General features: G+C 35.7%; 1 protein-coding gene across 1 annotated transcript in view; it reads left to right on the top strand.

The window, feature by feature from the left end:
* LOC136032177 (DNA-directed DNA/RNA polymerase mu-like) overlaps window positions 1-13,888 on the top strand; it is a 59,754-nt gene that overhangs the window by 23,796 nt on the left and 22,070 nt on the right. The window contains exons 3-6 of the mRNA XM_065712368.1: window positions 39-198; window positions 6,886-7,020; window positions 10,027-10,149; window positions 12,533-12,665. Of these exons, the coding sequence (XP_065568440.1) occupies window positions 39-198; window positions 6,886-7,020; window positions 10,027-10,149; window positions 12,533-12,665 (551 nt within the window). The remainder of the gene's footprint in view (window positions 1-38; window positions 199-6,885; window positions 7,021-10,026; window positions 10,150-12,532; window positions 12,666-13,888) is intronic.

Here is a 13,888-nt window from a genome sequence, read left to right as displayed (position 1 = left end):
TAAACTAAATTTGTAAAAATCCATTTTCTATATTCTAGGTTAAATAGTCCTCAACCAGAAGGGGGGTATGAAATACTTCCAACAGAAAATTATGAGGTTAAGCCAAAAAAGTCGAAACCTGACTTTGACCTGAGAGCTTTCAATGCTTGTGTACCTGACAGGAAAGCCAGACTTGAACACCCAAATAAAAACCTTTCAGTAAGTCATTTTGTATGTCCTCTGAGATGTGGAATAAAGGTTTAAGTTTTTTGTGGCTGACAAAGATCTTCAGTCATTCAACATCTTCAGTTATTAGTTATATATTGGTAGTCGCCCCAGTGTAGTGGTTAAGAGACTTGCTTTCTTGGTTGTGGGATGTGAAACCCAGCTACTCGACGTAGCTTTGGGCGTTTGATTCAATTTTTTTCCATGCCAAAATGTTCTACTATTGAAGTGAACTGTTTCCTCTGAACTTTTTTCTTCAGAAAATGTTGGGCATATTTTTAATTTTAACACATTAAGCGAGTAGTAATTGCATGTCTGTTTTTTTTTAAAACAGCATCATAATTTTTTGGACAATTACTACGATTTCCTATGTAAAAAAAAACGATCTAGATAGGTCATGACCTTGAGGGGAATATCTGTTTCCCCTTACCAGTCCTTTAATATTTTCCATGAATAGTCTGCTGACTGAAAATAAAAATTTCGGAAGGTTAAACGTCTTGAGCTTTTAAAGAAAGACATTCTCGTTTGATAGTTATGAAGTAAATCCCAGATTTTCAATTGCTTAGCATTAAATGCTAAGCATTGCGGCAGAAAAATTACAATAATAGTTGGTATAACAGCGATTATATACGCAACTATAGTTCGTATAATGTGATAATTCGCAAATAAGATAATTGTCTGTTTTCCGGACAATTTCAGATGTTTATTTTATGTGGTGAGGAAAAATGAAAATATTCAAAACATATCTTGTTACGTAGGATGCGCATGCATCATGTATTTCAAAGAGTCTCGATACTGTAGAGGGTAGAAAAAAAAGGAAGGGAGGCTATTGGGTTTTAATAGCCCCTCCCCCGCCCATCCGCTCTAAAAGTGTCTCTAATGACATTAATATAACTAATTTGGCTATATTACGGCAAAAGAAAAATACATCATTATAACAAGCGAATTTATTTATTGCTCTTATCTTCACTGAAAATAACTTTCAATAGTGAGAGAGAAGACAGTTAATGTAGACATTCAAATCAAAAAACAATGATGTTGGCATTGGAAGAGGTAGAGGCTTTGCAGGGAAGACGAACCTTCTTTATGTCTGTACATTCATAAGGAAATCTTGACTGAAGTGCGAACACAGGTAATCGAGGAAAAGTTTTTGGACATAGGTCTAAAGGTCGCAAAGCTGCCATATCAACGGGTAATAAACTATAACGTGGTAGAAAAAAGCCAGGACTGGAAAAAATGCGGGACGATGTTCCATCAGATCGGCCACCAGAGACGCCAAGAAAATGAACTAAAATGAAAAGTGCTGAGATTCCCTTGAAGGTTGTTTCGAAGTATCATAGGTCAGGGAGTGCTTGACTTCGGAGCTTTTAAGCCTGCTCAGTGCCACCACCGAAAAAGCAAAACAGTTCTATAAAATTTCTTGGAGAAAGCCTGTTTGACAATAATTATGATATTTGCCTATCGAATTTCAAGTGGGTGTGGATTCGGGTACTTTCCTACAAAAAGTAGATGAGGCTAAAGAGATTTGAGGGCAACTAGCCTCCTCCCATGCACCTTCACCTTCCCCCCAAATTCATCGGATCAACCTACTCAATAAATTCACCAGACCTAGAGAATCAAATATGAACTTTCGGGGAATGATGAGGGAGAAGCCCAACTGAGCAAAAGACAATATGTGTATACTGCTACTGCTGCTTCTACCCCTATTGCTGCTACTATTTCCACTACTGCTACTATTACAACGACGACTGCTACTACTAAGGCTAAGGGTACGAAGGTGAAGATTATGGGGAATATTGAGGGGGAACTTGAATTGAACCAAATACACTACATTCATTAAGTTGTCAGAAGGGCGCATCAGCAATTTGTTAAAAATGGATTAGAGTTTTAAGTTTAAATTTACAGGGCATGTATGCTATAAGAAATCTTCAACTAACCAAAAGGCAATATTAGTTTGCAGGTACTTCTACTTTTATTACTACTGTTACTACTGCTAAAGCTTAGAGCATTCAGCTGATAATCTAGGGAATGTTGAAAGGGCTTTGAACTAAATTAAAAACAAACTATTTACATGCAGGTTGTCAAAAGGACGTATCATGAACTCCCCAAGAACTGCTTAGGGTACTAAGTTGAAGTTTTCAGGGTATATTGAGGGGGATACTGGTATACAAGATACTAGGGTATATAGGAGTGCTTTTACTGCTTTTAAAAATAAAGATCAATGTCTAGTATTGTCTAGGGTTAACTTGAAACCGAAATTTGGAAAGGTAAACTACCTTCTGAGAAGCACTGACATTGGTAGACTCCAGGATGAAGATTTCAGATAAGCTTATCAGGAACAGTTAAATGGTAAACCGGAAAGTTTAAAATTTAACAATGTAGAAGATGGATGGAATAATTTGAGGGAAATAGTTTGTGTAGTCGCTGATGGTGATTTAGGGAAGAAGTTTAGGAACGCAGCTAGGCATATTAGTGAAAATGCTTTACATTCAATAGAGAGAAGGAGGGGCTTTTACAAGAATTATTTAATAATAGATCATATGAAAATAAAAGTATTATAAAGAAAGTGGAGAAAGTATTATAATACGAAATAAGGAGGTTTGAAGTGGAGACCATGGATGAAATTGCTGAAGATGCAGCCAGACGGCATAATAGTAAATATTCTAATGGCCTGTTAACGGAAGGGGTCAAAGAGATGGGTAGGAAATTTTGAGATAAAATATAGAGAAGAATGAAAAATTTGTGACACTTTGGATGTGAAGGAAGATTTATTTTGTGAGGGAGAATTAGTGACAGTAGTTAAAGGATTAAAAAATGATAAGGCCCTAGGTGCTGACAGTTTGGTGAATGAGTTTTTTAAATATGGTGGTCATGAGGTCAGAAATAAGTTACTGAAGATTATGAATATGAGTCTTGAAAAAGGGGAAATACCTAGCAAATTACTTAGTATGATGATACATTTCAAACTTAAAGATGCTGTGGATAAAGTTTTTAAAGAAGAACAGTATGGTATTAGGAATGGTAGAGGTTGTGTCAACCAAATTCTAACTCTTAGATTAGTAATTTAGAAGTGCTTCAGTCATCAAACACCTTTAGTCCTCAGTTTCATGGATTATGAGCAAGCGTTTCATTTAGCTGATAGAAGAGCCTTAGTGAAGGTCTTTTCGGCTAACCGTCTAGGGCCAAATGAAAAGCAGATCGTCCCCGGCTGGGGTGGGAGAATGTCGTAAGGAAAGATTTAAGGGAAACTAGAACTTCCTGGGAGGGTTTAAAGAGGGAGGCTTTGAGTAGATTGGGATGGAGGAGGAATGCTCGTAGTTGTGTTGGCCTCAGGTGGCTTAGTGCTGCAGTAAGTTTCTAGTGGTAGTGGTACTGAAGGGGATATTGAAAAAACATGTTGGCATTAATGCTACCACACTACTACGACTCTTACTACTACTCAGGCTAAAGGTAATAAGGTGAAACTTTCAGGGATTGTTTAGGGGGTGTTGAACTAAATCAAAACGCACTATTATCTTGTAAGTTTCCAAAATGATGAATCAGCAATATCTCAAAAATGGTCTAGGACATTGAGTTGAAACTCTCAGGGTATGTTGAGAGGGATGTTGAAGTAACGAAAAGACACTATGTTCATGCTATAACTACTACTGGAAATACGATATTTACTTCTACTGAAGCTAGGGGTATTAAAGTGAAAATTTCAAGGAATGTTGTTTAGTGGGTGCTGAATTAAATCAAAACACTATGTGTATGTAAGTTATCAAAAAGGTGTATCAGGAATATTTCAGCAACGGCTTATAGCATTAATTTGAAACTTTTATGGTATATTGAGGGGGATGTTAAACTAATCGATAGGCACTGTGTGCATACTATTGTCCTTACGATTACGAATGCTGTTACTACTGAAGATAATAGTATTAAGATGAAACTTTCAGGAATGCTGATGGGGATGTTCAGTCGATCTAAAGCACATTACGTGCATGTAGGATGTCAAGTTGTATATAAGCAATATCTTTGGAACAGCTTAATGTATTAAGGATACTAAGGCCAAGGGTATGAAGGTGAAAATTATATGAGATATTGAGGGAGAGTTTCAATTAAATCAAAACACACTCTGTCCATGATGGTTGTCAAATTGGGGTACCAGTCATGTCTTAGGAATTGATTGGTGTATTAAGTCGAAACTTGAGGGTACGTTGTGGGGGATGGTAAATTAAGCAAAAGGCAATAATTGCTACTGCCGATACTTTTGATGCTACTCCTACTTCTACTACTGTTACTACTGCTGCAACTACTAGAACTACTAAAGCTAAGGTTGTTAAGGTGAGAATTTCATGGAATATTGAGAGGATGTTGAACTGAATTCAAACAAGCTATTTGCATGCTGGTTTTCAAAAGGACATATCAGTAATGTTCCAGGAACTGGTTAGGGTAATAAGTTGAACCTTTCAGGGTATGTTGAGGGGTGGTGTTAAAAAAACAAAAGGTGTTCTGATGCTACTACCACTATTATGATTATAGCTGCTACTTAGGCTAAGCGCAATATGGCGAAGCTTTCGGGGAATATTTGGGTGGATGTTGAACTAAATCAAAACAGATTAGGGGGGCAAAAGTGAGTCGTTTTCTCGATTCCAAATTTAGATTCAAGGAATGTTCTTATCTTTAATCCTTTCTAGCTTTTGTGTATGCAAAAATAATAAACCCCAAGCTGGTATACTTATAATTCCTGTCTCATGTCATTTTGGAATTTTAGGATGATATTTTGTATTAGTAGTAATAAATGGTGAAAGGTGCTAGTAAAAGGTCAGGAGATTAATCAACTTCGTGATAACGAACTGTAAGTAAGGAACGATGGGGCTCAATAGTAGCCAAAACTTCAGAAAATGGAATTTCAATAAAAATAGATAAATCAAAAGAATCAAACTGTTGTGCTGACTCCAAATATATAAAATTCATTAAGTTTAGTTTTACCTATCCAAGGCTAGGACCCTGAGAAAACTTAATTGGATTTTTGAAAAAAAATCCCTTAAAAGTGATGGATATTAATTAAAATCACACCATCAGATTCAGCGTATCAAAGAACCACACTCTAGAGGTTTTAAGAGGACTTCCATCTTCAAAAATGTGTAATTTTGTATTTTTTTCCAAAAGAACATGTGTTTGTTTTTTTAATTTTTTTTTGTTTTGTTTCTAGGGGTGATCGTATTGAATCAGTGGTCCTAAAATATGGGGAGAGGGCTCTTTCAAACGAAAATTACATGTTCTTGTGCCTCTTTTAAGTGACCAAAATGATTAGAGTGCAGCTAGCCCCTCCCCTGTGTCCCTTTTTTTTCCAAAGTAGTTTGATCAAAATTTTGAGATGGCCATTTCGTTCAGTACAATTTGGAGATCCCATAACTATGCCCTTAGAGATTACATGGCCCCCAAGGCTCCTGGGGAAAGGTCTTTAAGCTACAAAAATTGCCCGTACATTTAGTATTTGTTATTGGGTAGTATGCATACTTTTTTTGGGACCGGGGAGGGTGAATTTTCTGCTTGGGGATTTTCTACTTGGAGAATTTTCCATGAAAATTGAAGTTTTTGGTGGGTCCAATTTTCAGGGGAGGTATTGCACTGGCGGAATTCGCCAGGATTTCTGTACGAAATTATTGTTATTTTTTTTACTTTATCTTTGCCGACTCAATTTAACATATAGATAAATAGATAGATCGATAGATAATTTTTCATTTGAAACAATTACATAAATAGATATGACAAACCAGTGCACATGCCTGGTGGCATACTTTAGCACTGACAATAATACAAATACAATGTTATACTACGAAAATAAAAACTAGAACTGACAATGTTACATACTTTAGCATTTACAATGTTACACTACGAAAATAAAACTAAGAGGTCATAAAAAAGAAAAAAACTGGAGCACTGACAAAATAAAAACAAAAATAAACCAAGCCAAAGCAAATACAACCTAGAGCATCAAGATAATTATGAAAAAAAAATTTTTTTTGGTAAAATGAGGATGCTAATGGTAATTTTCCTTGGTAAACTTTCACTGGGATTGAATTTTTTAGGATTTTCCTTTTCTTTCTGTGGAGGGGGAGGATTTCCCAGCATTGTTCAAAAACAATCAGAAATTAAATATACAAAAGTATTTTTTTCAACTGAAAGTAAGGAGCAATATTAAAACGAACTGAAATTACTGTGTATATAAGGGGAGTTGCCTCCTCCTTGAGACCTAGCTCTTTACGTTAAAGTTTGACTTTTTGTCCCAGTTCTTAAACAACGACTCCAGAACGACAATGGTCAGTTAATTAGAACAATAGGAAGCTTTTTTTTTAAAGGACTTAAAGACTTTAGTGCGAAGATTGAGGTATTGAGGAGGGGGCAACCTCTCCCACATGCATAATAATTTCTTTTCGTTTAAAGTTTGAATGTTGCTCCTTATTCTCATTTGAAAAACCTTCTTTTTTTAGTGTCAGGAAGGACTAAAGAATTACAAATATACTTCCAAAAGTGCACATAAAACTTCTCCTAGGGTCGGTGGGACAGCACCAACCCTATTCTTTCACCCAGTGTCTGCTTCTTTCCCTTGTATGTTCTAGACATCTAAAGTTCATGTGGGTAGTTCATGTGCCAATTTCTTCGATTACCTCTAAGCCAGTTATAATATTTGTGTAGGAGCCATTGGACATTTTACGTCACTACTGGGAGGTAATGGGTCAAACTGAAGTAGATGCAAATAGAGAATTGGCATTCATGAAAGCTGCAGCCACCATTAAATGTTTACCGTTTAAGGTTGAGGATGTGCAACAGGTATGTTATCATTTCCTCATAGTTTATGTAATAGTTCAGGTTTGGCAGTTTTTTTCCTCTTCATATAAAACAGATAATCGCAGAAACTTTGGGAAAGCCGTTTTCCGCCGCAAATCTTTCAATTCGTAACCCGAACATAGATTGTGAACAAGGAATTCCTATTTACCATTAGGTAAATATATACAATTGGTAAATTATATTTACAATTGGTAAATTATATTTACCAATAGGAATTCCTATTTACCATTAGACAGCAACTATGTATCACTACAGATTAATCTGAACAGCTTTAAGCTACTCGACCTGTATTGTATTGGAAGCTTTGGACTTATTATCTTGCTCGTATGAGGTAATAAGTCAAATTGAAAATTTTGCCAACAGTGGTCATAATATTTATGACCAAGATTACATAATTAAGTTCGCAAACATAATTTATAATGAAAGATGTGGTTCATTCCAAATGAGCGTATGTAGAAAGAAAGAGGGCACCAGATGTATTGGGTCTGTATTCTGCGTAGACTTGGACAGTGAACCCTACAATGTTGCCAGTGCTGATTGGCTGCGCTTGTTTTTGCTTACTTGACTGGTAAAAATTGAATTAGGCTAATGAGATTTAACATAAAATCTGCCTAATGGGGTAAAAAGACAGTGAAATTTGCTAAATAAAAATAATGGACTAAATAAGCCCAAATTATTTGACTTTGACTAATGATTATCGTAGCTTGAACTAGTATAACCTAAGAAAGACCTAGAAACCATGCGGCAAGATGATGATATAAAGGCTAGCAACCAAGAGTGGCTTGGGTGCGTTAGACATGTACTATGGGTGAACAAATCACCCATGAGACAGTGCTGATAGGTTGGTAAAAATCGCATTTGGTGGTGGAAATTAAAAAAATTAGCTCAGTTAATCAAAAAATTCAGTAAAAATTTACTCAGTTAAGAAAAAACCATTGGTAAAATAAGCTCAATTGGTTTGGTTTGGACAAATGATTATCGCAACATGGATTATTATAACTCAAGAAAATATGGCACCCTTTCGGAAAGCTGACAAGAGAAAGAAAGAGTGAATGCCGCAGATTATAGAGTGATATGATGGAATAAAAGTAAGAGAAAAATCATTGTGGATCTCTTTGAGGATGGCCAAAGCAAAAGCAGTAGATAAGGGGAGCATTAGCCTTGCACGTTTTCCACGGGTAGTCCGACGCTGAGACGAGTTTGTCGCAGTAGATATGTGTCAAAATTCTTATAGCTTTTTATATATAGGAAGTATTTAGAAAAGTAACAATACGCCTGATATAACATAATGAATTTATGAAGAAGACCGTGTGAACTAGATTAATGAATTGGCAAGACTGGATACTTGTTTTGCTTTTTTTTTTTTTTTTTTTTTTTTTTTTTTTTTTTTTTTTTTTTTTTTTTTTTTTTTACATTCGCTCTAATTGTTGTGGAGGAGTTTTTAATCCTGATCAGTATTATAACTACTGTAGAAATGGCTTTCTATGTTTTTTTGTGTTCTTTTGTTGTTGTTTGTTTTTAGGAAATACCCAATTTTATGTTTTACTGAGGAAAAAATACTTTGCTAAACATTCGTTTAGTAAAAGCGCTATTGATATAGCTATAATGAACGGTAAGCTTTTAAAGAATTTAATGAGTCTCTTTTTCATCCTGCATCACGAGTGCATGAGTTATCAAACACCTTTAGTCCTCAAAGTTCTAGATTATGAGCACCCGTTCGGTTCAGCTGATAGAAGAGCTTTAGCGAAGGTCTTATCCTTGTATGGTATATCAGGAAATGAGGCTAGTAGCTGGTTTCGTATTAACTCAGGAGTTAACCACGGCTGTGTTCTAATTCCCTTTATAATTGGATCATTTTGATGGACTTAGTCTTAAATAGCACAGGAAAGGCAATGGGAGAACACAGAATTAAATGAGGGAGAAAAACTTTCCTGGACTTTGATTACAATGATCCTTTAAGCACCCTAGAAGAAAGTGTGAGCAAAAGGACTGAATTTTTAGAGGTTTTACGAGTTCTGGGTGCTAAAATAGGTTTGAAAATCAACGTTAAGGAGACTGAGTCGCTAAGGCTAGGAGTACGTGAAGATGGAAAGGTGAAGTTGGGTACCGAAATGATCGGTCGAGTGGACAGCTTCACTTTCCTTGTTAGTATTATTAGTAATGACGGTGGGAAGGTGAAAGAAAAGTCTGTGAACCAAAATTAGAAAATTGGAAGTTACAGTGACGACAGTGATTAAATATGGTTCAGAACCATGGGCGCTCCAAAGAACGAGGGAAAATTTGCTTTATATTTTCCAGAGGAATTGCCTATGGATTCCCGACTGACTGACCGTATTTCAAACAGTAGATTTTACAAAAAGTGTGGTTCAATCCCGCTTTCTATGGCTATACTGAGAGAAAGGTTGAAATGGCAAAGTCACGTTCTGTGGATGAAGAATGACAGATGATCAAAGATTGTCCTTTTCGGAAAACCTTCTAAGGCTAAACGGAAAACAGGTCGTCCTCGGTTGGGGTGGGAGTTTGTCATTAGGATGGAATGGAGGAGGAGCTTGCGTAGCTGTGTCTACCGTCGAGTTGTTAGTAGTAGTAGTAGTAGTAGCTGCAGCGTATTTTAACTACATTTATTTTCAAGTAGAAGTTTGTACCACTTATGCCAGAGCCATGGATTCATTTTTTGAAGTTTCAACTTGTGAGCCCTTAATTGTCCAGTTTCAATGATGTGCTGTTAGGAGTTTATTCATATCACCACTTTAATACCTACCCCTACTACTCCTTTTTTGCGACTTATGATAGACCGTAGCTTCTATGTTAAAATTTTTTCTTGAAATCAAAGGATTTAAGCATAACCATACATTTATTTAAACATTAGCGCACATTCTTTCTGGTTCTTTTTATTTACTTACTATCATTCTTTCTACGGAAATCTGTTTTCGGTTCTCCGTAATATGCTCTGAGTAGCGGTGTTTTTTTATTTTAGTATGATTTTAGGTACGAGGTATCAAAGATCTCGGGGAAGGTCATTGTTTTAAAGTCGTCAAAGAAGTTCTTGAAACTGGAAAGAGTGAAGAAGTGGAGGAAAAGAAAGCAGACACTAAGTTTGCTATACTAGACGTAAGTTGTCTTATTTACAAGTTTCTATCTTTCCCTTCTAACACAATGAAATTGAACTAACTTTGTTAGTTCAATAACTTTGTTTGTTAGAGGAACAAGGTGAACCGATTTTTCAACCATGGATAAAGTCATGGACACTCAGCTCCATGATTGTGGAAGGACAGAATCGACGGCTGTTCGGATGTGTAAAAAGTGGGGGCATTCTGAAAGTTCAAGAGGTGCCATATTTAAGCTTAGAAATCTACAATCACGTTAAGCACTGACGTTGTTTTAGTTAAATTATGGGCCTCTTGAATCATAATAAAAACAGAAGAAGTGGAATATCAGAGAATTATCGTATGTGAAATAAAAACATTTAAAATTCACGCATGTGAATTAAGGTAATTTGCTTCACAACTTGAAGATTTGTGTTCAGTAAGTTTAATTTAGGTATCCAAGTACACACCAAAACATATTAATTCGCAAATCATGATGCTCGAGCTGCACTATAGCTTCACTTGACGATCAAAACATGATTACGCATGACTAGAGGGACAATTATACGCCCCAGGAGTAATTTAATTTGTTCAATTATGTTGAACTTTCAAGGACAATTTTTGGGATTGACCAATCAGAGTAAAAATGAAAATAAATCCTCGAGGTTGGGAAAGATGGCAGCTTTGCAAAGCAATTTTCCTATCTGGATTATGAATTAGATAAAAAAAAGGCAAAAATATTGTAATAATGGGGAATATTAGATGAAGAATTAGTCATGGGTGCAGTGATAGCTGCAACCTAGTAAATAACGAACCACAGCCAACAGTAACCAAAAATTTTAAAACGTATTTTAAAAAATCTGGCCAGGAGAAAAATCACCATTTGCAGCTGATTCAGGAATGATAAATGATATTTCAATCTGTCGTAAATAGTAAAATGCTATTACGACAACTAACATATTGGAATGTCGAGAAATAGCTTGAAACGCCCTAGAAGACGGCGTTAGATCGAAACAAGAAGTGCACAATTGAAAACACCATTGCCAGAATCCCTGTACAGGAAATTTATATATTAATATAAGTTTTTACAATTTAGTTTTAGCCATTTAGCCGCGTATCTCTACCGCAAGTATAACTTGAAAATCAACGAATAACACGGACCATTCAAAATTCTTGCTCCTTTTGTTTTGTTTATATCATTAGGTGCGACTTGGCTCGGCAAAGATTAAAGCTTTAAAAAATCTTGACTTCTAATTCAATGTAAGCATCCAATATGTCCATTACCCCTTTATCCATTCGCTTTCTAACAGTCTTTCGTCATTTCCTTGAATAAGAATATCGACTTTGGTGTTTTTCTCACTAAAAACCGATTCTACCCTTCAGAATCTCACTAAAGCAAGCGCTGAGAATTCCTGTTAGGAACATTGCCCTACACCTATTTCTTGAATAAATTTGAGTTGAGGACTTAGGAGATTTGATAATAGGATTTATGTCTCCTTTTTACGAACCGGTTTCAGACTAAACCTACCTAGTGTAAAAATACTCCCATGCAATCTTAACCCTAACAGATGAGTCCTTTCAAGAGAAGAGAAGCTTTAAAAAGAAATTGTTCGGTTTATGTAAACATTCACAAAGCAAAATTCTGACCAAATGTCTATAATTAAATAACGATCTGTATCCGCTTTTCTTCATTATTAAATAATAAAAAAAAACAAGTATTTTTAACTGAAAGTAGGGAGCGACATTAAAACTTAAAACGAACAGAAATTACTCCGTAGATGAAAGGGGCTTTTCCTCCTTAACGCCTCGCTCTTTACGCTAAAGTTTCACTCTTTCTCTTAACTCTATTTTTTAAAACAGTAAAAAAACTTTAGCGTAAAGAACGGGGCGTTGAGGAGGAAAAGCCCCTCTCATCTATAGAGTAATTTCTGTCCGTTTTAAGTTTTAATGTCGCTCCTTACTTTCAGTTAAAAAAAAAACTTTTTTTTTTTATTAAATTTCTGGACGTTTTTGAATTAATGCATGTTTTGATCTTGGCTCTCTGCACGTAAATTATTAAAACGAAATTTGCATATTAATTTTTTTGTTGGCTAAATGGCTTTCTCATAGTTTTAATCGGAAGATTTTAAGAAAAAAGGAGCGAGGGAGCAGGCCTAGTTGCCCTCCAACTTTTTAAAGGGATGTTCATTTAAAAGTTTCCTAGTTTTTAACCTTTTTTAGACAGTTTTTTACCTCTTAGTTGCTTGGGTATTATTTTAAATATGTTTACCCCCGCCCCTTCACGCTTTTACTGGTCATGGAGTCTATAAGAGTACTAATTTCTTGCGTTTTTACATTTAATTATGGGTAAGAAATGGTGTAATCTTAATGTTACTAGAAATACATCTTTTCTCTTCTCATTTCTTTAGAGCTTTATGGAGGTATTTAATAGCGGAAAAGCAAAAGCCAAGGAATGGTACAACGAAGGGTATCGTTCTGTGTGGGACTTGCGGAACAAATACAAAGATAAAGAAAAAGAGACAGACGTGAGAATTATGTTTGGTAAGTGTGTAGTCAGTAGTCAACGTCATTTATCTAAATACTATGTACGCAATGTATATTTCCAATCGTAATTATCCTCGGAAAAATAGAAACAAGTATGTGGGTTGTTAAAGGACAGTTGTAATTGTCCCAACGTAAGTCGCGAAGAAGGAATGGCGGCGCGAAGGGGGGAACTATGCCCCCTTCCCTGTCCCTCTTTTCTCAAAATCGTCCGATCAAAACTTTGAGAAAGCCGTTTAGCCAAAAAAGTAAGATTAATTTGCCAACTTCGTTTGAATTAATCATGTACGGTGAGTCAAAATCAAAACCTGCATTAATTCAAAAACGTCCAGAAATTAAATTCAAAAAATGTTTTTTTAACTGAAAGCAAGGAGCGACATTATAACTTAAAACGAACGGAAAATTATTCCGTATTTGAAAGAGGCTTTATCATATCCTTTTTTTATTTAACTTCTCATTGTTTTTTTAAATAATGCTGGAAAATCCAGCATCCCCTTTATGGAAATTCTCTTCCCCCATGATAAATTCCTCCATCGAAAGATCCTTCCACGTATCCCCCTCCTCCTGACCCCCCACCACCAGAAAAAATCCCACCTAAAAACGTCTGTATATTTCCCAACAACCAATGCCATATGTAAACACTGGGCAAAGTTCATAACTTGCAGCCCTTCCCTTGGGGACTGTGGGGGATTAAGTCGTCCTTAAAGACATAGTTATTAGATTTTTTGACTATGCTGAACAAAATGACTATCTTAAAATCTTGATCCGGTGACTTTGAAAAAGAAATGAGCGTGGGAGGGGGCCTAGTTACCCTCAAAATTTTTGGTCACTTAAAAAGGGGTAATAGAACTTTTAATTTCCGTTAGAATGAGCCCTCTCGCGACATTCTAGGACCGCTGGGTTGAGGCAATCACCCCTGGGGAAAAAGAACAAACAAACAAAAAAAATAAACAAAATAAACACGCATCCGTGATTTTTTATCTGACAAAAAATACAAAATTTCATATTTTTGCAGATAGGAGCTTGAAACCTCTACAGTAAGGCTCTCTGTTATGCTGAATCTGATGGTATGATTTTCATTAAGATCCTTTAGGGTGTGATTTCCCCTTTTTTGAAAATAAGGCAAATTTTCTCAGGCTCCTAACTTTTGATGGGTAAGATTAAACTTGATGAAACTTACATATTTAAAATCAAAATACAAAATCCTTTTGATGTTTCTATTG

Source organism: Artemia franciscana, chromosome 10 (assembly GCF_032884065.1).
Source record: "Artemia franciscana chromosome 10, ASM3288406v1, whole genome shotgun sequence".
In the NCBI taxonomy this organism is placed as follows: domain Eukaryota; kingdom Metazoa; phylum Arthropoda; class Branchiopoda; order Anostraca; family Artemiidae; genus Artemia; species Artemia franciscana.
This window is presented reverse-complemented; position numbering and strand designations above follow the sequence as displayed.